We start from the raw sequence: 23,071 nt of genomic DNA on the forward strand, positions 1-23,071 counted from the left end.
GCTGGGGACTCAGAGACTGCATGACTGCAAATGTACTGCCTACTCCTCAGCAACCACTCGGCATAAGCCTGTGAGAAAAGATTCACACTCAGCAACATGAGCTTGAACACTCCTTAGCCCCATCATGTGGCTGTGCGTCTACGGAATGTTTTAAACTGCTGGGCTGGCATGAAGATAGTCAGTTGCTTAGCTGACTGTCCTTCACTTAGGTCACCAGGGAAAGGACGAAAACCTGTCAATTTTGTGAGAAACAGAACCCTCACATTGTAATCACAAATTCAAGGGACTAGGGAAAGTTGCAAAGGTTTTATTTTACAATTCTGCAGACACTGATGCCAGCCTACTATAATGAGTGGTATACCAGTTTAGCATGAAACAGTGATTTTTTAAAAATCTATTTATTTACTTTATGTATAGAGTACACTGTAGCTGTACTGATGGTTGTGAGCCACCATGTGGTTGCTGGGATTTGAACTCAGGACCTTTGGAAGAGCAGTCAGTGCTCTTAACCACTGAGCCATCTCTCCAGCCTGAAACGGTGATTTTTAAAGGCCCTAATTGCAAAAACGTCCTGCTCTTTTCCTATATGCTGGTATTCCAAAGAGCTACACAACCTTTGCTCTCACCCTCCCCAAATTCCCCAATCTTTTGGTTCAGAACACAAGGCCTTATATATTGTATATCCTGGGTCTTAGGATTCTCTCCTTTTCCAATCATGGGTTCTGTCACATGGCAGAGTGCCTGTAACTTTTCAACCCTAGGATAAACTGAGATTGCCTAGACAGGCAGGCACCAGGGGCCATCTAAAGGAAGACATGGGTGTGGAAGGGGAGGGTGTCGGTAGGTAGCTGTTGACCTGTAATTGAGCGCTAAACCATCTCAAATTGAAAATGGAGCATGATGTAGGTGTGTGTGTGTGTGTGTTTGTGTGTGTGTGTGTGTGTATGTGTATGTATGTGTGTATGTGCATATGTATGTATGTATGCATGTATATATTTAATAAAAGAGGTTTGAGAGGGTCAAAGCTCATGGTGTAGAGGCATGGCAGTAAGTAACATGATTTATTTCTTGCAAAATAGAGGGTCAAATTGCCCTGGCCTCCACCGGCTTAGGATAAAGGAAAACATAAACATTAAAACAATAAAGGCCTGTAATTAACAGCACTTTAATACTATTTTAATCCTGACTAACCAAGTACCCCGGGGCAAGACGGACCATTTTAATATCTCTGGAATAAGGGCTTAGTTACTTTAGCCTAAGGGAGACTCAGAAAAAGCGGCGGCAACAAAGGTAGCCCAGAAATCCAAGCGGGCCAGTGACCATAATGTACAGCCACGCGCGCCAACCGGGAGAGCGGAGCTTGGCGGGGAGCTGAGGTGGAAGCGGAAAAAAATAAAATAACAGCAATAACAACAACAACAACAACAACAACAAGAACAAGGCAGCCGGAAGGCCTGTGCAGAGCATCCGGGTGAGAGGCGGGAGGTCAGGGCGGAACCCGAAGCGCTGCCTTACCTTCCGTAGGGAAACCGCTGGGCTGCGCGGAACTCGCCTCCCAGCGCTGAGTTTTGTGATGGTGACGCTCGCCCGGGCCTGCGGAGGCGCCGCCCTAGCGCTCGCCCGCACGGGGGCGCCGCAGCACCGCCCTAAGGCCTTCCCTCCTCCGCCGCCCGCCGGAAGCGCTCTCCTGACCCTACGCGCCGCGGGAAGATGGCGCTGGAAGCTGGCGACATGGAAGAGGGGCAGCTATCCGACTCGGATTCCGACATGACGGTCGTCCCCAGCGATAGGCCTCTGCAAATGGCGGTGAGCGACGGGGCGCGCGGGAGACGGGGCTGGACGCCCGGGGAAGCGCGGCGGGAATGAGAGGCGCGGGCGGGCTCGGGAATGCACTGAGTCGGAGGCCGCGGGGCCCCGGCGGACGGCCTCGCGGCATCCCGGATCGGGCGAGCATCCCTCCCTCCCTGGCGGTTCCCGCTTCTCCCAGCTTCCCCACTCCTGCACAGCCGCCCCGGGAGACAGATTTTTTATTTTTTTGTCCAGACATAGAACGTGGGGACGGAGACATGCAACTGCTCGTTTTTGCCTTAGTAGATAAGGAGCTCTTGGCGTGCTCGGGGCCGGGTCTTTGATGCCTCCTCCATCCACCTTCGAGCTTAGTCAGCTTTCACGAGCAGCGTGGAGGCATCAAGGCTTTGTTTCAGCCGTCCAGGGTTGTAGGCGGCATCTCGCTGTGAATCCCAGGCTGCCCTGGCACCTGAGCTGTGGTCCTGCCTTTCATCCTCCAGCAGTGTTGGGAGATCACAGACGTACAGCATCGTGACTCTAGGCAGCGTCCTAATTTTCTGAGACTTTGTTGAGATTCCTTTTCATTCCCTCAGAAGGCTTTCCTGCCAGTCCACCTGCACTTAAGCCTAGGCACCGTCGCAAAACTATTTATTTATTTAGCTGTGTTTTGGTGTTGCGGTGGAGCTAGCTAGCATTGGCACACCACACTGCTGAGAGCAGTGCATACATAATACTTACTGCACACTGTAAAGCCTGGCCAGTGTTAGCAGTTAACTCTGGAGGACTTCAACAGATGCTTGGTTATGTGTTTCTTATAAAAAGCAGAGACGGAGGACACAGTTAGAAGAAGTAGTAAGTTCAGGTGCTTTCTTGCACTGTAGGGGGAACTAGTTAACAATAGTGTGTACTGCAGACTAGCTGCAAGAAGGAGAGGGGTGTAGCTAGATGGGTAGCATGCCTGGCTACCATGTAGGACGCCCTGAGTTCAATCCCCGGTACCCAGAAGCCAAGTATAATACACACACACACACACACGCCCACAAATAAGAGGATTTTGACTCTTCTTTACCTAATGAAATGATAAATGCTTAAAGTGATGGATATTTTGGGACATCATATTATACTTTGTAAATTTGGGTCGCTACCATGTGGCAAATTTTTAAGCAATTACCTTCAGGTGTAGATGTCTTAGAAAATTAATACTATGTTCTTATTTTTAAGTCCCTTGGATTTTTTTTTTTTTGCATTAATAATTTGGTTAACATAGTGCCGTGAAATCTGAATTTTCAGGGTTGGTTGGTGTTTTGAGGCTGGGTCTCTTCATGGCCCACAGTGACCTCAAAACCAGGGTCCTCCTGCCTCGGCCTCCTGAGCTCTGATTACAGGTGTGCCCCACTGCCCCTGGTGAAACCTGCAGTTAAAATGAATATGTCTGGGATTCTTCCTAGCAGGAGCTTACCATCAGTTTTGATTGGTTGGTTGGTTGATTGATTAATTGATTGTAATAGGGACACTTGAGGGGTGTACACTATATAGCCTTGGCTGACCCAAGAACTATGTAGCTCTGGCTGGTCTTGAACTCACAGAGATTTGCCTGCCTTTGCTGCCTTAGAGTGCTGAGATTTAAGGATGTGTTCACCAAACCTTGCTACACCATCAGATCTTAAAGGAGTAGCCAAAAAAAACATAGAAAAGACGTTGATATATCCAACTAGAAAAGATAACAGAGTTTTGTTTTGTTTTAGTATTTATGTGTGTGAGTACATTGTCTCTGTCTTCAAACACACTAGAAGAGGGCATCGGATCCTATTACAGATGGTTGTGAACTGCCATGTGGTTGCTGGGAATTGAACTCAGGACCTCTGGAAGAGCAGTCAGTGCTCTTAACTGCTTAGCCATCTCGCCAGCCCCAACAGAATTTGTCTTAGCTGCCAGCCACAATTACTGTGTGTGTCATTCTCACGCATCCTTGTCTTGGAAGATGAGAAGTAAAAGCTTTACTAAGTTTTTAGAAGGAGATCTTTCAAAACCAAGTTCATTTAATTTAGCTGTCTTAGGAGCGTGATTGTTGTAGATGCTCCAGTTGAGTACTACACTCTTTCTCCTTAACAAGGTCTCTATGCACAGCTTAGACGCGGGCCTGAACACAGTGGTGTGACCTACGTTGTCCTGATCCTCCTGCCTTAGCCTCTGGGTCACTGGGATCACAGGCATGCACAATCTACGTCATTATGGAAAATAGTCGGGGGTAGGTGGAATTAATGTCCTGTGGAACTGACTGTCATGTCTTTGGCTTGCAGAAAGTCCTAGGTGGGGGCAGTGCTGCGTGCGCACCAGTGTCACATTATCGGACTGTTAAACATGTGGACTCCAGCGAGGAGAGTCTAGACTCCGATGAGGATTGCTCTCTTTGGAAACGCAAGCGGCAGAAGTGTCATAATCCCCCTCCCAAGCCAGAGCCCTTCCCATTTGGACCAAGTGGTCAGAAAACGGCTCTCAACGGCGGAAAGAAGGTGAACAACATCTGGGGCGCGGTGCTCCAGGAACAGAATCAAGACGCGGTGGCCACTGAACTCGGCATCCTGGGCATGGAGGGCACCCTCGACAGAAGCAGGCAGTCTGAGACCTATAACTATTTGCTTGCTAAGAAACTTGCTAAGAAGGAATCGCAAGAGTACACAAAGGAATTGGACAAAGATCTAGATGAATATATGCATGGTGACAAAAAGCCAGAGTCCAAGGAAGAGGAGAATGGGCAAGGTCACCTCAAGCGGAAACGACCTGTCAGAGACAGGCTGGGTAACAGAGTGGAAATGAACTACAAAGGGCGCTATGAGATCACAGAAGAGGATGCTCCTGAGAAAGTGGCCGATGAGATCGCCTTCAGGTGAGGAGCACTGCAGCATATGCCTGACACTGACAGGAAATAAGCTAGACAGTAAATGTGTTCCTTTCTGGGGTTTTGTTTTGCTGAGACAGGGTCTCTCTGTATTTCCTGGAGCTTGCTAGGCAAGGCTGGCCTCAGACTCTCAGAGATCCACCTGCCTCTGAAGCCTCCCAGAGCTGAGACTAAAGATGTGTGCCACACCTGGCTGAGGGTTTTGGTTTGGTTTGTTGGTTTATTTGTTTTTCCTTAATGGAATTAACCCAGGGCATATTTGGCTCTGAATGCGTTTGTGTCTTTTAAAGATAACTTTGAGCTGAAGACTAGCTCAGTTGGTACAGTGCTTGCCCAACATGTATGAGGCCCTGAGTTCATCCTTAGCACCTCATAGCTATATTACATGCCTGTAATCCCAGCACCCATTCTCAAGTACACAGTGAGTTTGATGCCAGCCTGGGCTACATGACATTGTCTCAAAAGGGGGAAAAAATTAATAAGATGGGGCTGGCAAGGTGGCTCACGTTGGTAAAGGCACTTGCGGCCCAGCCTGGTGTCAGTTTGATCCCTGGTCTCACGTGGAAGTAGAGAACTGACGACTGCGAGTTCTCTTCTGACCTCCACATCTGTGCCACAACACAGCTCCCCCTACCAAAAAAAAAAAAAAAAAAAAAACAATGACAGACAGAAAGAAAGAAAGACATGGATATAATTTTTCAATGTTGTATTTGAAGGTGGAAAATAAAATGACTGATACGTTAATATATGATAAATATTATATATTTATAATTATAAATAATCACATATTTATATTAACATGATAGCCGTTCATTTTTCAGGTCTCCCACACACACCCCATGTGAGGCAGATTTATCCAGTTTTACAACCCTTGCTTTATTTTAAAAAGCTGTTGCTTTTCAAACCTTTTCTCACCGTCACCCGATAAATCCTTAGTGTCCACATCCATGTATCTATTTATTATTAGGAACCCTGGTCTCCTTCCCAGACAAGCAGATTGTCCTTGTAAATTCACCACACAGATTAGCCATGCAGTATACGGTTTTATGCAATTTTTCCTTTTTCTTCAACATAGGGTTTCTCTCTGAGACCAGGCTAGCCTTGAACTCAGAGATACACCTGCCCCTGCTTCCCAAGTTCAGGGAGTAAAGGCCTGCACCACTCTGTCTGGCTCATTTCTTCATTTGTAAGATCAACTTACATTGCAGCAGGAACTAATTGACACTCTCCTCCTGTTTTGTTTTGTTTGGTTTGGGGTTTTGGTTTATACAGGGTTTCTCTGTGTAGCTCTGGCTGTCCTAGAACTCACTCTGTAGACCAGGCTGGCCTTGAACTCAGAAATCCGCCTGCCTCTGCCTCCCGAGTGCTGGGATTAAAGGCGTGCGCCACCACGCCCGGCTTTTCTCCTCCTGTTTTTGAAGTGGCCTCACTTTGTACCTGGAATCCAGTGTGTAAATTGTTGCATTGTTGAACGAACCACTGAGCTAAATACATAGACCAGACCAGCCTCAAGCTCACGAGATAACTGCTTGCCTCTGCTTCCCAAGTGCTGGAATTAAAAATGTGCACCGCTCAGTGTGCCTACTCACCTTTTTTCATTTATGTAAGGAGTGTGGCTTTTTGTGTGATTTGGGAGTTTTGGAAAGGTTTCTCATGGCCCAGGCTGGCTTCAAATGTACTATGTAACAAGGCAGATCTTGAACCTTGGTCCTTTTGTTTCTGCCTTTCAAGGGCTGGACTCACAAGCATGCACCACCATACTGACTTTTATTGCATGTGTGTAGATTTGTGTCTCTCCAGACACAAATGGATGGACAGTCTACATTTATTTATTATGAATGCTATTAATGAACATTTGCTTGCAAGTCCTTGATAATATATTTTCATTTCTTTTGGGTAAATAGAATTTTTTGGCAGGTATTATCTTAATTAGGGTTTTACTGCTGTGAACAGACACCAAGGCAAAACATAAAAAACAACATTTACTTGGGGCTGGCTTACGGGTTCAGAGGTTCAGTCCATTATCACCAAGGTGGGAGCGTGGCAGTATCCACGCAGGCATGGCACAGGCAGAACTGAGAGTTCTGCATCTTCATCAAAGGCTGCTAGTGGAAGACTGACTTCCAGGCACCTAAGGTGAGAGTATTAAGCCCACACCCAAAGTGACACACTTACTCCAACCAGGTCACACCTCCAAATGGTGCCACTCCCTGGTCCAAGACTAGATAAACCATCACAGGTATTAAGTTGACAATTCATGCTTTTTTCACTGGTTTCTGATTCTGATTAAGTTTTATTAGCTCTCACTCACTAGTCACATATTTGAAAGTGGGTATCGGTGTTAGGAAACAAGTGTTTACTTTTCAGACAACACCAATACTGGTTTAATTTGGTTTTGGTTTTTAATAGTCAAGTTGGTTGGGGCTGGAAGATGGTTCATTAGTTAAGAGCACTGGCTGTTCTTTTAGAGGAACCACATGTGACTCTCAGGACCCACGTGGCAGCTCAGAGCCATCTGTAACCCCAGCCATCCCAGGCAATCCAACCCCTTCTTTTGGGCTCTGCGGGCACTGCTTGCACATGGTGCACTGCATACAGGCAGCCAAAACACTCATACACATAGAATAAACAGCCTCTTCTGTTTCTGTTTTTTTTTTCTGGGGTTTTGGTTTTTGGTGTTTTTTTGTTTGTTTTTTTGTTGTTGTTGTTTTTTGTTTTGGTTTTTTTATGTCAGGGTTTCTCTGTGTATCTCTGGCTGTCCTGGGACCTGATCTGTAGACCAGACTGGCCTCAAACTCAAAGACTAAAGGCATATGCCAGCACCATCCAGCAATAAAATCTTAAAACGTGTTAAAATCAGGCCTGGGTTTCAGGGGATCTGGTGGCCTCCTGGGCATCAAACATGAGACATACACGTTAAATAGAAGTTTGGAGTTTGTATTTTGGAAAGAAATCTAGGATTAGAAACCAAAGTCTTCCTTAGAGATAAGGACCTTGTGCCCAGTAGTTACCTCCCCTGCACGAGGTTGCTGACTTTGTGTCAGACCTGAAACTGAACCCTTGGCCGCTTGCTTTTCCTGGGCTGATGGGTTTTTTCTACAGTATTGCATTGCCTCCTGTGAGGACAAACCAAAGTCCTGTCCTCACACTCTGGCTCTGCACTGTTTTCCTTTTCTGGGGACCACGGCTGTCTGACACCATTAGAAGAGTTAGTCAGCTGCCTGTATTTTGTTTAGTGTTTTTATTTTTTTGTTGGTTGATTGGTTTTTACTGTTGTTGTTGTTGCTGCTGCTGTTTGTGTTTTGTTTGTTGTTTTTTAAAGATTTTATTTATTATAAATAAGTACACTGTAGCTGACTTCAGACATAGAAGAGGGCGTCAGAGCTCATTACGGATGGTTGTGAGCCACCATGTGGTTGCTGGGATTTGAACTCGAGACCTTCAGAAGAGCAGTCTGTGCTCTTACCCACTGAGCCATCTCACCAGCCCTTGTGGTTTTTGTTTTTTGTTTTTTTTTTAAGACAGGTTTCACTGTGTAGCCCAGGCTGACCTTGAACTCACAGAAACTTGCCTGTTTCTTCCTGTGAGCTGGAATTAAAGGAATGGCCACCATGCTTGGGGTTCCCTGTATTTTTAATCTGTAAAGAATGAAATGAAAACAATGCGTATGTATCTAACATTTGAAAGGATTGGCATTTACAGATCAGGTGGGGCCATTAGAATTGAACTATTTCAGCCGGGCAGTGGTGGCGCACGCCTTTAATCCCAGCACTTGGGAGGCAGAGGCAGGCGGATTTCTGAGTTCGAGGCCAGCCTGGTCTACAAAGTGAGTTCCAGGACAGCCAGGGCTATACAGAGAAACCCTGTCTAGAAAAACCAAAAAAAAAAAGAAAGAAAAAAAAAGAAAAAAAAAAAAGAATTGAACTATTTCAGGAAACCATTTGTAGATATTGGAACCTTAATTGTTAAGCATAACTGAAAACATATTGTGTGAGTATCATTTGTTTTGGCAGAAGTGCATGGAGTTTACCATCCGTACATTTAGAGTTGGGTTTATTCTTCTTGCTTGGCATGTTCATTTATTTTCAGAATTGCCATAATCCAGCAAGGCAAAGGAAGAGCCTTACTTTAAGAGTTACTGTGAAGCCTGAGGTTAGCGTCCTATTGTGTGACTGAAGATGAGGTTGTTCCCATGGCAGCGATTCCACAGCTGATGGATGGAGAGTTAGGGAAGCCGATGTTATCAGGAAACTGTGGGTTCTAGTTAAGAACTACACCGGAGATTACAGCAGATTTCGTCAGGTAGTAAATGTGCTTTGTGTTCTCATCAGGTTGCAGGAACCCAAGAAGGACCTGATAGCCCGAGTAGTGAGGATACTTGGGAACAAAAAGGCCATTGAACTTCTGATGGAAACAGCTGAAGTCGAGCAAAATGGTGGTCTCTTCATAATGGTAAGGCTGTTTTTACTGTTTCTGCTTTTGTACTATCATCTGGCTTTTCTTTTTTTTTTTTTTTTTAAGCAAAACGAACTTGCCTCTCTGTGCCCCGTGCCCCATGCCACTCTCCCAAATACATTCCCCTTTTGATGGCAGGGTTCATTCACTATGTGCACAGCTCCAGCTATCCACAGACTTGGGATACCTCATCAGTGCTGGGGTTGCAGGCATGTGTCATTATGCCTCTTACAGGTTTAATTTTAAGATAGTTGTCTAGAAGGAATTAAAAACTCAAGTTCAAAGGGTTTCGTTTTGGAATACAACTTAACTGTGATTTAGCTAAATTATTTGATTCCTTGTGTTCAGTCTCTTCATGTAAAAAAGATGAATCCTCCATGGTGAGGATTCGATGAGATGGTCCACATAAGGTCTTAGCTTAGTGCCTGGCATTAGCGCGAGGCCAGCCAGATTTACAGAGCAGGACCCTGCCTTCAAAACAAAACAAAACAAAACAAAAACACTTGTTAAATTATAAAACCCAGGCTGGAGAGATGGCTCAGCGGTTAAGAGCACTGACTACTCTTCAGATGGACCTAAGTTCAATTCCCAGCAACCACATGGTGGCTCACAACCATCTGTAATGGGATCCACCGCCCTCTTCTGGTGTGTCTGAAGAGAGCAATAGTGTACTCGCATAAATAAAATAAATCTTTTAAAAAAAATTATAAAACCCAAATAGCAGATGGCTCAGTGGTTAAGAACACTGGCTGCTCTTCCAGAGGCCCTGAGTTTGTTCAAATACCAGTAACCACATGGCTCACAACCATCTAACAGGATCAGATGCCCCCTTCTGGTGTACATGAAGATAGCACACTCACATACATAAAGATAAATTAATAAATCTTTTTTTTTTTTTTTTGGTTTTTCGAGACAGGGTTTCTCTGTATAGCCCTGGCTGTCCTGGAACTCACTTTGTAGACCAGGCTGGCCTCGAACTCAGAAATCCGCCTGCCTCCGCCTCCCGAGTGCTGGGATTAAAGGCGTGCGCCACCACACCCGGCTAAATTAATAAATTTTAACCAATTAAAACCCAACCAGAGCTGAGTGTGATGGGATGAGCCTGAAATCGCAACATTCAGGAAGCCAAGGCAAAAAGATTGCTGAGGGTTTCAGGACAGCCTGGGCGAAACCCTGCCTTCAAAGTAAGTCAGTAGATGCATACACAATATACCCATGTGTTCAAAGGTAATGGGGGTGGGAAAGAAAGATACCTGAAAAGGCCCCAGAGTGGGATAGCGCTAATGGGGGAGAGGTGGGGAAAATGCCTCTGTTCTCTGGCAAGGCCAAAGGCAGTAGCACTCAGTGGTTTTATGGATTTCATTAATTCAGCTTTCACTGGGAAGTGAGGATGAAGGGTGCGTGTCTTCCTTTAGCTTGCTACTCTTGGTTTGTAGTTAGTTACCCAGTGTGCTGTTACCCAGTAGGCACAGCATAAGTAACATAGATAACATGCTATAGGGATAGAGAGAAAAACCTCCAGGATTGACAGCATTGGAGGTTAGGGAGAGCTCAGTGGTTAAGATCTCATGGTGTCCTTGGGAGGGCCCAAGTTTGATTCCCAGAACCCCTGTGGGATGATGTACCAGTTAGGGAATCTATTGCTGCTTTGAAACACTGTGACCAAAGACAAATTGGGGAGGAAAGAGTTTATTTGGCTTACATTTCCATATTGCTGTTTATCACTGAAGGAAGTCTGAACAGTGATTAAAACGGGGCAGGAACCTGGAGGCAGGAACTGATGCAAAGGGATGCTGCCTACTGACTTGCTCAGCCTGCTTGCTTGCTTTCCCTTCTTTTTTCTAATTTTTTTCTTTTTAGGATTTACTTATTTATTTGTTTGTTATATGTAAGTACACTATAGCTGTCTTCAGACATACCAGAAGAGAGAGTCAGATCTTGTTATGAATGGTTGTGAGACACCACGTGGTTGCTGGGATTTGAACTCAGGACCTTCAGTGTGTCTCAAGGCATTTCCTCCTTCTCTGGTAAGTCTAGCTTATGTCAAGTTGAAGCAAAACCGGCCAGTACAGGTGGCTCACACCTCCTTTAACTCCAGCCCCATGGGGACTAGATGCCCCTGGCCTCTCTGGGTTCTCTGGCTCACACTATCACACCTAATTCTTAAAACTGACTTTTTTTTTTTTCTGAGTTATTTATTTATGTATATGAGTACACTGTTGCTGTCTTCAGACACACCAGAAGAGGGCATCAGATCACATTACAGATGATTGTGAACCACCATGTGGTTGCTGGGAATTGAACTCAGGACTTCTGGAAGAACAGTCTATGCTCTTAACTGCTGAGCCATCTTTCCAACCCAAAATTGACAATTTTTCGAAAAGAACTGATAATAATGGCTGAAGGGAATTGCCCATAAACTTAAATTATAGAAATCATCAACAAAACAAGATAAAATTAATCATACATTTATATTTTCATTTACTTGAACATAAAGTTAAAGGTTTATTAGTATTGTAACTTTTTAGAAAGTACACGTTCCTGTGAGTTAGTAATACTGGTCTTCTGAATATTGACAGGAACAAACTTCAAGGACACTTTGACATGTCCTCTTGGAATAATTACTGAGTGTCTGCTTTGTACTGAGTGAGAGGTGTTGGAGACAAGAAAAACTCAGTTTATTGTAGTAATTATAAAGCCAGGCATAGTGACACATGCCTGTAATCCCAGCAGTTGAGAGGCACTGAGCTGGCCTACCTAGTAAGTTTCAGACTCTCCAGCCTGCATAATGAGACCTGTCTCAGAGGGGGGGTTGGGGGGAAGAAGACAAAACAAAACAAAACAAACGAAAGTGGCCTTTGAGGTGGCCTGGCGGGAAAGGTTTGGTTTTGGTTTTGCTGCCAAGCTTGACAAGTCTTGAGTCCCATGCCTAGTTCCATCCCCATGAACCACCAGGCAGCTTCTCAGGTTGTCCACTGACCTCCACACCTGTGCCCTGGAGTGCATGCCTCTCTTGAAAAACGTAAGGTTAAGTATTTGTTTGTTTGATTAAAAAAATAATATAATTCAAGTGTGTTATAAAGTATATACACTATGAGAAAAGAAATAGATCAAAAGAAGATACAATGAAAAAGGTCAGGGTAGGGCTGGCGAGATGGCTCAGTGGGTAAGAGCACTGACTGTTCTTCCAGAGGTCCTGAGTTCAAATCCCAGCAACCACATGGTGGCTCACAACCACCCATAGTGAGATCTGACGCCCTCTTCTGGTGTGTCTGAAGTCAGCTACGGAGTACTTACATATAATAATAAATAAATCTTTAAAAAAAAAGAAAAAGAAAAAGGTCAGGGTAGAGGTCTGACAGGCTTAAAAGACAGAGCAATAAGGATGTGTCTGTTTCTGTGTGTAGTGTGTGTGTGTGTGTGTGTGTGTGTTTAAACCTAAGTTTTGTTTTCTTGTATACCCTGCCTGGTTGACCTGGAACTCTGTGTAGACCATGCTTGCCTTGAATTCATGATCTACCTGGTGTACAGCATTTCACCCAGCTGAGTCCTTCGTAACCTGCCATAATGCAGAGCCCACGGTATCTCTCTCCTTTACCATGGATGACTGTGTAATAACGCCAACACAGTTATTAAATATCCTACTTTATCTTTTTTTTTTTTTTTTTGGATTGATGTAGTATTGTGTTCTATTTCATTACTGTCCTTTTTCGTTTTATTTTGTTTATTTGTTGTTTTATTTTGTTTTGTTTTTCGAAACAAGATTTCTTTGTGTAGCCCTGGCTGTCCAGGAACTCACTCTGTAGACCAGGTTGGCTTCAAAACTCAGAATACATTTGCTTCGGCCTCCCAGTTGCTGGGATTAAAGGTATATGCTACCATACCTGCCTCATTTTAATAGCAGACTCACAGGACTAGCTAAATAGCTCAACGGTTAAGAGCACATGGCAGCTCACAATCGACTGTGACGCCAGTTCCAGGGGATCGGACATCCTCATGTACATGTAGTCAAATCACCAATGGTCATAAAATAAAATGATAGAGTCAGATCTGGGTTTCAAATGGCTGTCTCCATAAGTGTACCTCTTCACATGTGCCCTGGTCCTCCTTGGAGCCCGTGCTGTAGGAGCTGGGCTTGTAGCTCAGTGACTGAGCACTTTGCTAGCATGGCAGACAGAGGTCCTGACTTCTCTCTCAACACTGTTAAGTGAGTAATCAGTCTTCACAGACAAAGTTGGCAAGTTTGAAATATTCTCATTTTGCCTATGGAAGTGTCTGGCTAACTTTTTTTATTCCTTTTTGTAGAACGGTAGCCGAAGAAGAACACCCGGTGGAGTCTTTCTGAATCTCCTGAAGAACACACCCAGCATCCGCGAGGAACAGGTTAAGGTAATGATGACGACTGTGTCCTTGGCTGTACGATGCATCAGAAAGCCAGATTTAGGGCCCACATTTGTAATCCCAACACCCAGAAGCAGAGGCAGGAAGATGGCCTCACGTTCTAGGAAAGATCCCATTTCAAAAGATGGAGGAGAGCCAAGTGTGGTAGTGCATGCTTTAAAACACGAGAAAAAGGGATGCAAATCTTCAGTACTTTAATAATAGTGGATCAATATTGCCTTTCTTCAGTAAGTAAAACCTATGTATTTTGTTCAATGTTCTTCTCTTTGAGAGCCAAAATCAGCCTTTTTTTACATTTTTTGTAGTACTTTTTCCTTATTAATGAACATTTTAAACTAAAGACTTTATTTTGTTTTTTTTGTTTGTTTGGTTGGTTGGTTTTGGTTTTTCAAGACTGTGTTTCTCTGTGTAGCCCTGGCTGTCCTAGAACTCACTCTGTAGACCAGGCTGGCCTCAAACTCAGAAATCCACCTGCCTCTGCCTCCCGAGTGCTGGGATTAAAGGCGTGCACCACCACGCCCATCTAAAACTAAAGACTTTATTAATGTTCAACTTTAAACAATGAATGGAAGTATAAAATGAGTATATATTTTTGACTTGATTCATTAGTGGTGACTTTCTTAGTTTACATTTGTTTCTGTTTTGTTTGGAAATAGACTGGTGTTCAGCTCTGCTTAGTTCAACAAGTGCTTTTTTGTTGAACTTACATTTTATTTGAGAATTTGGCATATACATACAATGTATTTTGATCATATTCCTATCCAACTCCTCCCAGATCTCCCAAACATGTGTCCTTCCTAGCTTCATGTCTTCTTGTGTTTGTTTTTAGTAATCCACAGTTGTTTGTAACTCTTCAGGAGTTCTGATACCCTCTTCTGACCTCTGTGGTAGTCACTAGTTATACATGTGATGCATGTACAGAAATGCAGGCAAATGTTTTAAATCTTAAATACTGATACCAGATAGAAGCTAGTTACCTTGAGCTCCTCTTAGGAGTATAGTTTACCTGTGCTTGGGTGATGGGGTTCCTCTCCCTATTTCAGAATCCTGGCTTAGGCTGCAGAGTTTGCTCAGTGGTGAGAAATAGATGGCTGGACTGTAAAGACCTGACTCCTGGGATACTTGTAACAAATAGTATGGAGTGGTTTCTTGTTTGCTATTTTTTTTTTTACCCAAGCTCTTCTAATTTCAGGACATTTTCTACATTGAAAATCAAAAGGAATATGAAAATAAAAAAGCTGCTAGAAAAAGAAGAACACAGCTTTTGGGGAAGAAAATGAAACAAGCTATTAAAAGTCTGAACTTCCAGGAGGATGATGACACATCTCGAGAAACGTTTGCAAGTGACACTAATGAGGCCCTGGCCTCTCTCGACGAAGCCCAGGAAGGACCTGGCGAGACCAAGCTGGATGCTGAGGAGGCCATCGAGGTGGACCACCCTCAGGACTTGGACATCTTCTAAGCACATTGGGGACATTTTGAAGAATAAACCTTTGTTTAAAAAGTTGTTACCATTTCTACTGAGGTTGCTTTACTGTGTACTGAAACTAGAGAAAGGGGCGCTGTTTCTGTTCCTGAGCAGTAGTGATGTACGTGGACAGTCGGGTGCCCTCGGCAGCAGTGTGGAGGGAGGGCTGTGTCTCACGGTGCACAGCACAGGTTAAATCTCATTCTGCGGCATGTGCTGACTGTTAGCCTGGGTGGGGCTGTGACCTCTCTGTTCAGCCCACTGTTTCATGCCATTACGACACTTTGGTTTTCTGATTCTTCTTGGTGAACCATGCTTTGGTTATAACACATTCCATTAAAATATCCTGTAACATGTATAAATTGTTCAGCTGTTACATTCAGTAATGGGAAGGGTCTTGGTGTGGGCTGACCCCTCCCACCTCAGCCTAAGCAGGGCTGAGATAGGAGCTTAGGCGCCGTGTCTACTACTTAGTATCATTTTTTTTTTTTTAAGATTTATTTATTTATTATATGTAAATACACTGTAGCTGTCTTCAGACACACCAGAAGAGGGCGTCAGATCTCATTTCGGGTGATTGTGAGCCACCCATGTGGTTGCTGGGATTTGAACTCTGGACCTTCGGAAGAGCAGTCGGGTGCTCTTACCCACTGAGCCATCTCACCAGCCCCAGTATCATTCTTTTAAACGTTAATTACTGTGTGCATGAGAAAGAGGAGGTGTGAGGCCATGCATGTGGTGGTTAAAGGGCATCTTGTGGAGTCAGATGTCTCTGTCCTTTAAGTGGTTTCTAGGGTGCAGGGCCCTGCACCTCAGATACCTTTATCTTCTGAGCCATTCAGTCTTACAGACAGAAACTTAAGCCTGTACTGAGGGTTCTTGCCATTGGTTTGTTAAAAGAAAATAATAGAAGGTGCTTTGTTTTTCTTTCTGAGCTGGAATCCCCATATGAAGCTCTGGCTGTCCTAGGATGCACGCTGTGTAGATCAGGCTAGCCTCAAATCCCCTATGTAGCCAGTGATACAGTGTGAACATCTGGTCCTCCTGCCTTTTCCTGGTGCTGAGATTACAGGTGTGTGTACAACCACACTTGGTGTGTAAAGGTAGAACCTACGGTTCAGTCATGAAGAGCAAGTACGCAAACTGACCTACATCCCCAGGCTCTGGGCCAACGTAGCTTTCCTTTGTCAAATCTGCAGTGTCTCCACATAGTCTCATTTTTAAACCATTCATAATGGTTTCCATGAAGAGACATACACACAGCAAAGAGCTCTGACCTGCATCCTCTTAGCTCCTGAGGGTTGCTGTGGCGTTAACAAGACCATTGTTACATCAATGGCAGCAGTTTCCTCAGAATTAGACTGTGGGGGGTTCTAGGTGAGAATTCTGTCATTGCTGCCAGTGATGGCTTCAGAAAAAGATGACGGTCCTGCCTTACCCAAACTCGACGAGGACGACAACCAGACAGCAGAGAACACATGCAAACCTGTAGAAGAGCCGCCTCAACAGTTCAGGTAAGCAGGAGGGGTGGGGAGGCATCGATTGAACACTGGCAGACTTTTCTTTGAGGAATAAATCTTTATTCTTTGGGGCCAGAGGAAAAAGTAGAGATGGTGAGACTGGTAAGGGAATACGCACGCACTTGGTAGATGAAGCAAGACTCCAGCAAGTCGCAACTTTATTCTCCCACAGCTTATATATCCCAACAAAATCTTTCAAGCAGCATAAAAATTAACAATGTGGTTACATTCTATTTTATTAGTGAATATTTTAAAAAGCAGTTATGTTCCCAATACCTTTACATGAATAAATGTTTTATGTATTACGGATAAAAAATTATTTCCAAGAACTCACATTCATGTCTAAGCAAGATGTTATGGAGTAAGTATAAGCAAGCAAGATGGTTTTTCTCAGCCAGTTTTTGTTACAGGCTGCGATTTGTAGTTACAAAGAACTAGTCATATTATTAATCTTATAAAAAAAATCAAAAGAATCACAAATTTAAACTTATATTAAAAAGTCATTTCTATTTTAAATCCTCAGGGTACATACCTACTCATTAACATTTTTTTTATTAAATGATATCAAGAGTCTGAGGGCAAAAACAGGTACAAGATATTAATCAGCACCTTGACCATCAGCCCGGTTTTAACAAGAAAGCCCTGTCCCAGCTGATACTAGGAAAGCTGCCATTGTTCTTGTGCCTGCCCTCAAAAAAACCCTCACTCGATTATCAAAAGTGTGCCTTTCTGAACTTTAAGTTGTTCCCCTAGATTTTCTACATCAAGGCCACTAATAAAAACATCTTTTACCTAACTTTATCAACGATCTACATCTCCAGACTCTTAAGAACGGTAGGGAATCATTACCCTGCTTCAGCAGCAATGCTTGAAGACGGTCAATTGCTAATACTGTGTCAGTGACACAGCTCTTAGTCCCAGTGAGGGGCTGGAAACCCCCTTAGAGTTTTCTACAACTCATATATTAAGAAGGACCTGACAGCCATGAGGGCAACAAGGGAAATGAAACTCCACACCAGCGTGAGGTCCTCAGGGCACAGAGCCTGGAGCGCTCTGCCTTTCCGAGGCACACCCATCATGGTTGTGCTGACAGGTGAGCCACAGTCTGTGAATTCTAAAGCTGATTTTCTTTTCCTCTTGCATAGTCCCCAACACAAGTCTGCCAATAATTAAAGACCTCAGGGTCTGAGCTGGTGGTTTGCTGTGTTGAATTAGAGACAGAACAGGACCTCACACGTTAGGCCAGTGCTCTAGCATTGAGCCTCATCAGCATCCTCCACATCTGCCCCAGGACAGAGTCTCAATAGTCCAAGCTGGACTTGGCCTACCAATATAGCTGAGAATGACTTTGGACTCCTCTGCTCCTACAGAGCTAGGGATACAGGTGTGCACCACCAAGCAGTGCTAGAGATGGGACTCTGGCTTTATTCATGTTAGGCAAGTTCTCTACCACCTAAACTGCATCCCCTGTCAGCCCCTTAAAACTGTTATTCCCTGTTTTTATTTTTAAAAATCACTTATGTGTATTTGCATGAGTTTATGAACATGTCTGTGTGGTTGTGTTTCTCTCTCCCTCCCTCCTTGTGTGTGTGTGTGTGTGTGTGTCCAGAAGAGAGTGTTACATTTTGGGGGACTTGGGGCCACAGGCAGTTGTGAGTACTGGGAACTGACCCCTGTGCTCATGGTGACAGGACACTCAAATGTTCTTAACTTCTCAGCCATCTCTGCAGCAGCCTTAAATTAAAAAAAAAAAAAAAAAAAAAAACCACACAATTCTTTTTTTAAAAAAGATTTATATTTATATGAGTACACTGTAGCTGCTTTTAGACACACCAGAAGAAGGCATCAGATCCCATTACAGATGGTTGTGAGCCACCATGTAGTTGCTGGAATTTGAACTCAGGACCTTTGCAAGAGCAGTCAGTGCTCTTAACCACTAAGCCATCTCTCCATCCCTTGATGTTTTTTTTTTTTTTTAATTGAAAATAGGTTTTTCTCAGATGGAAATACATTCCAACCACAGTTACCCCTCCCTCCATCCCTCCCGACCCTCCCCCCTACTTTCCCTGTACCCCAAAACCACTCCCCTTCTGTTTCCTCTTCAGAAAAGAGCAGGCAAAAAATGAGAGATACACTACTTCCACTGTTAGCAGTCCCACAAAACCACCAAGCTGACAGCCATGACATATACACAGAGAACCTGGTACAGACCCATGCGGGCCCCGTGCTTGCTGCTTCAGTCTCTCTGAGCCCAAGCGAGGCCTGCTTAGCTGATTTGGTGGGCCATGTTCAGGAGTCCTCCATGCCCTCTGACGCCTACAACCTTGCCTCTCCCCTCCCCCTTTGAGATGCTGTCTCCTAAAAGGTCCAGACTGGTCTGCAGTTTGTGATTCTTCTGCATCGGCCTCTCGCATGGCTGGGATTGCAGGTGTGCACCTCCAGCTCTCCATGATTGCAGAGGTTTCTGTTGTTGTTGCTTTGATCTGCAGTCTGGGACCTACATACAAAAGCACAGTAACTTTGTACTTTGTCTTAGTTGTTACTTTCCTATCGCTGGGAAGAGGCACCACGGCCAGAAGAACTTTTTAGAGAAGGGTTTATAAGGAGCTCTGGTTTCCGAGGGTTAGACCATGACTGTGTTAGGGAGCACCGCAGCAGGCTGGCAGGCACAGTGCTGGAACTGAGAGCTCGTGTCTTGTAAAGAAGCGCAAGGCAGAGAGGGGGAGCTAACTGGAAATGGTGTGGGCTTTTGAAACCTCAAAGCCCATCCCCAGTGACACACCTCCTCCAACAAGGCCACACCTCCTAAGCCTTCCCAAACAGTTCCACTACTGTGGCCCAAGTATTTAAATGAACCTATGAACCTATGGAGGCCATTTTCATTCAGACCACAACAGACTTCTCCTTGGTGTTTATACAGAAAGCTTAATGGTACATAGAGAGAGAGGTTTGAGAAGGGATAATGCATCTGACTTATAGAGCTTGGATAAGGAATCCAGATTAGTCTTTCTCATTTGTAGTTAGAGTCCACATACCAAGCCCTAACTTGATCTTGCTGATACTTGGGCTGGTTGGTGTTGTGGAGGGGTCTTACTGTAGCCCTAGCTAGCCCTGTACTCAATAAGTAGACTAGGATGGTCTCCATAGCAATAGACTAGAATGGTCTCCATAGCAATCCTCTCTCTTCCTGATTGTCGGGATGTCGGGCCTGGGCCACCACAGGCTGCTGAGAGCTTTAAAGGGTTGGCTCACTGTGAGATGGAACCCATAGCACAACTCTGTCCCAGCTAGCTGCAGAATCTGAGGAACACAACTGCGTCCATTCCTTAGAGTGACACGGACCCACGTTAACCCGAGACCTCCTTTCTCCTGTCCTACTTAACCTTCAGGTGTGACGATATTCACTTGCCCCGGTTCTCACTAAAGCAAGGGATGATCCCGACCCGTTACGTCATGCCTTGGAAAGAAAACATGAAATTCAGGAACGTGAATCTAAAGGTACTGTCTTACAAATACTCCGCTTAAAGCCTGACAAAATCTAAAGAAATTAAGACTCAGTTATCAAATGCCAGTCATATATATACACACACGCACACACACATATAGGGTTTTTGTGGAGGAGACAGGGTTTCTCTGTATCACCTTGGATATCCTAGAAAACTCACTTTATAGGCCAGGCCTCACAGACTCACAGAGATCCACCTGCCTCTGCCTCCGCCTCCGCCTCCGCCTCTGCCTCCTGAGTGCTAGGATTAAAGGTGTGCACCACCACTGTCAGTCAATATGTTTATTATTAAGACTTTCTTCAATTTTATTTAGCACACATGTCTCTTTCTCTCTTACACACACACACAGAGAGAGAGAGAGAGAGAGAGAGAGAGAGACCCAAGACCCCTTTGGGGATTAAATGACCTTTTCACAGGGGTCACATATCAGATATATACATTACTATTCATAACAGTAGCAAATTTTTAGTTATGAAGTACCAAGGAAATGATTTTATGGTTGAGGGTGACCACAACCATAGACATTGAAAATCACCAGCTTACAGAGAAGAGCCCTGGCTGCTCTTCCAGAGGACCTGTGTTCAATTCCCAGCACCCACATTAGTAATAAATTCTAATATAGTCACAGAGAAGGGGTTGGGGAGGACACAAGAAAAACACTTTAAACCTAACATTAAAAACACAATCTGAAAAAAAAAAAAAAAACCACAATCTGGTTCTGGTGTGCTGTTCAGCAAAGCGTTTTCTCTCTCAGCAAGCAGAAGCCTGTGGGATCTATGCTGGCCCTTTGGAAGATTCTCTGTTCTGGGGTTACAGCGAGCGGCTTTGCCATGGGGAAGATCGGAAAGCCGTCCTGAAGAAAGGCCTGCCAGAGATAAAGATTGCCGACATGCCTTTGCATTCGCCTCTCTCCAGATACCAGAGCACAGTGATTTCCCACGGCTTCCGGAGGCGACTGATCTGATATGCGGATCTTGGAAGTTGCTGTCATTCGGTAATGGTGTGCTTGCCTAACACGCAAGACGCTCAGGGTTTGAACCCCGCTACTACTAAAACCAATAAGATAAAGTAGTTCAGTCTCTTGCCTTCCCTCGGTTCTGCCGCTTACGTTCGTTGCATTTTGCCTCCCAAGTTTGACATATTTAACGATTATACGATTATACGTCAATAGCGTAATGTACAGATCTTAGGAGCTTCAGAAAGGGCATCAGGTCTGAGGCTACCTGAGGTGATGTGGAAGGAAACTGCCCTTAGGGGGGATTACACACCAGGTGGATAAATAGCAGTGGATGGATCCAGCCCTAATGCCTTCTGCATTCAATCCCACTCGCTAGGAGTTCATGGGTGGAAGCAAGCTGCCATGTCCTGCAAATAGAGTTTGGCTGCAGACATCCTCTGGCCCTTGCAGTCTTCCCACCTCCACTTCTACTTTACTTTGATCCAAGTGTTGGGGAGAAGAGACATAATACACTGTCCTATTTAGATCTCAACCCCATAGTCAATGGGTAGACCAGGCTGGTTTTGAACTCAGAGATCTGTCTGCCTCTGCCTCCTGGGTGCTGGAACTAAAGGTGTATGCCAGACTTCTCTCCTTTTTGAAAGCATCTTACTATACAGTGCTGGCTGGGCTGAAACTTGTTATCAGTATTCTAATACATTTACTATGGATTCTAGGAAGGTATTACCTGGCGGCGCTCACTTCTGGGAGTTTCTATTATCTTCCTTTTTTCTAGTGTATAAAATGTTCTTTTTCTATTTCTTATGTTTCATAAGTTCTAGATGGGAACAGTTATTTTAGAAAATACGTTGTAGCAGGGCAAGGTGGTGCATGCCTTTGAGTACTGGAAAAGCAGAGGGAGGTGGGATCTCTGTGAGTTCGAGACCAGCCTGGTCCTTAGTGAGATCTAAGACAGCAGGGGTTACATAGTGAGACTCTGTCTCAAATAAATAAATGAAAGAAAGAAAGGAAATATATTTTAGCAATGACATGTCCTGACTTCTTACTGCTCACTCCATGTAGGGCTTCTTACTATTATTTGCTTGTTATTTTCGTGACTTCTTATCTCCCAACACCCTATTCCCACTCCTAACCCCTCATCCAGCTTGTACTGGCTGGTTTTGTGTGTCAACTTGACACAAGCTGGAGTTATCAAAGAGAAAGAACTCTTCCTTGAGAAAATGCCTCCATGAGATCCAGCTGTAAGGCATTTTCTCAGTTAGTGATCAAGGGTGGGAGGGCCCACGGTGGGTGGTGCCATCCCTGGCCTGGTGGTTCTGAGTTCTATAAGAAGGCAAGCTGAGCAAGCCAGGGGAAGCAAGCCAGTAAAGAACATCCCTCCATGGCCTCTGCATCAGCTCCTGCTTCCTGACCTGCTTGAGTTCCAGTCCTGACTTCCTTTGGTGATGAACAGCAGTATGGAAGTGTAAGCCAAATAAACCCTTTCCTCCCCACCTTCCTTCTAGGAAGGTGATGTTTGTGCAGGAATAGAAACCCTGACTAGGACACAGCTGTCGTGTTGAATGTCCAGGTGACTTTTTAGAAACTCGGCGTGGATTTGTCCACAGCCTTCCTCCTATGACAGAGTCTTAGCAGCCTTCTTCCTGGGCTTCTGGGGCCCCTTCCATGGCATTGTCCTCAGTCGTGCCTTGTTTTTGAAGATCCCTTAAAGCTTAAACTTCTCCCCACACCTCTCTTGCAAAAGAGGCTGGTTACTGTGGGAGGGAACTAGGAGTCACTTGTCTTCGAGCAACTTCTCTCAGGAATGACCTCCAAGCCTGCCCATGGAGCAGCTATGAGGACAGTGGAACACTTCTTTTTTTTTTTTAAGATTTATTTTATTTATTTATTATATGTAAGTACACTGTAGCTGTCTTCAGACACTCCAGAAGAGGGCGCCAGATCTCGTTACAGATGGTTGTGAGCCACCATGTGGTTGCTGGGATTTGAACTCTGGACCTTCGGAAGAGCAGTCGGGTGCTCTTACCCACTGAGCCATCTCACCAGCCCAAGTGGAACACTTCTTTCCCTGGAACA

General features: G+C 44.6%; 3 protein-coding genes across 3 annotated transcripts in view; 2 read left to right on the top strand and 1 right to left on the bottom strand.

Annotated features, from left to right (window-relative positions):
* Aldh7a1 (aldehyde dehydrogenase 7 family member A1) overlaps positions 1 to 1,676 on the bottom strand; it is a 50,987-nt gene extending 49,311 nt beyond the window's left edge. Inside the window, exon 1 of the mRNA XM_021151145.3 lies at positions 1,516 to 1,676. The gene's annotated coding sequence lies outside the window, so the exon portion shown is untranslated. The remainder of the gene's footprint in view (positions 1 to 1,515) is intronic.
* On the top strand, positions 1,570 to 15,047 carry Phax (phosphorylated adaptor for RNA export). Its single transcript, XM_021151147.3, has 5 exons — positions 1,570 to 1,806; positions 4,089 to 4,675; positions 9,019 to 9,139; positions 13,448 to 13,531; positions 14,736 to 15,047. The coding sequence occupies exons 1-5, from the start codon at positions 1,711 to 1,713 to the stop codon at positions 15,003 to 15,005; spliced, it is 1,158 nt and encodes a 385-aa protein (XP_021006806.1). The 5' UTR covers positions 1,570 to 1,710; the 3' UTR covers positions 15,006 to 15,047.
* A 1,335-nt stretch (positions 15,048 to 16,382) lies between these two features.
* Spmip10 (sperm microtubule inner protein 10) lies at positions 16,383 to 21,117 on the top strand. Its single transcript, XM_021151014.2, has 3 exons — positions 16,383 to 16,525; positions 19,921 to 20,029; positions 20,792 to 21,117. The coding sequence occupies exons 1-3, from the start codon at positions 16,416 to 16,418 to the stop codon at positions 20,999 to 21,001; spliced, it is 429 nt and encodes a 142-aa protein (XP_021006673.1). The 5' UTR covers positions 16,383 to 16,415; the 3' UTR covers positions 21,002 to 21,117.
* Positions 21,118 to 23,071: the final 1,954 nt, after the last annotated feature.

The sequence above is a fragment of the Mus caroli genome, unplaced genomic scaffold (genome assembly GCF_978045245.1).
Source record: "Mus caroli unplaced genomic scaffold, Mus_caroli_1 scaffold_19, whole genome shotgun sequence".
Lineage (NCBI taxonomy): Eukaryota > Metazoa > Chordata > Mammalia > Rodentia > Muridae > Mus > Mus caroli.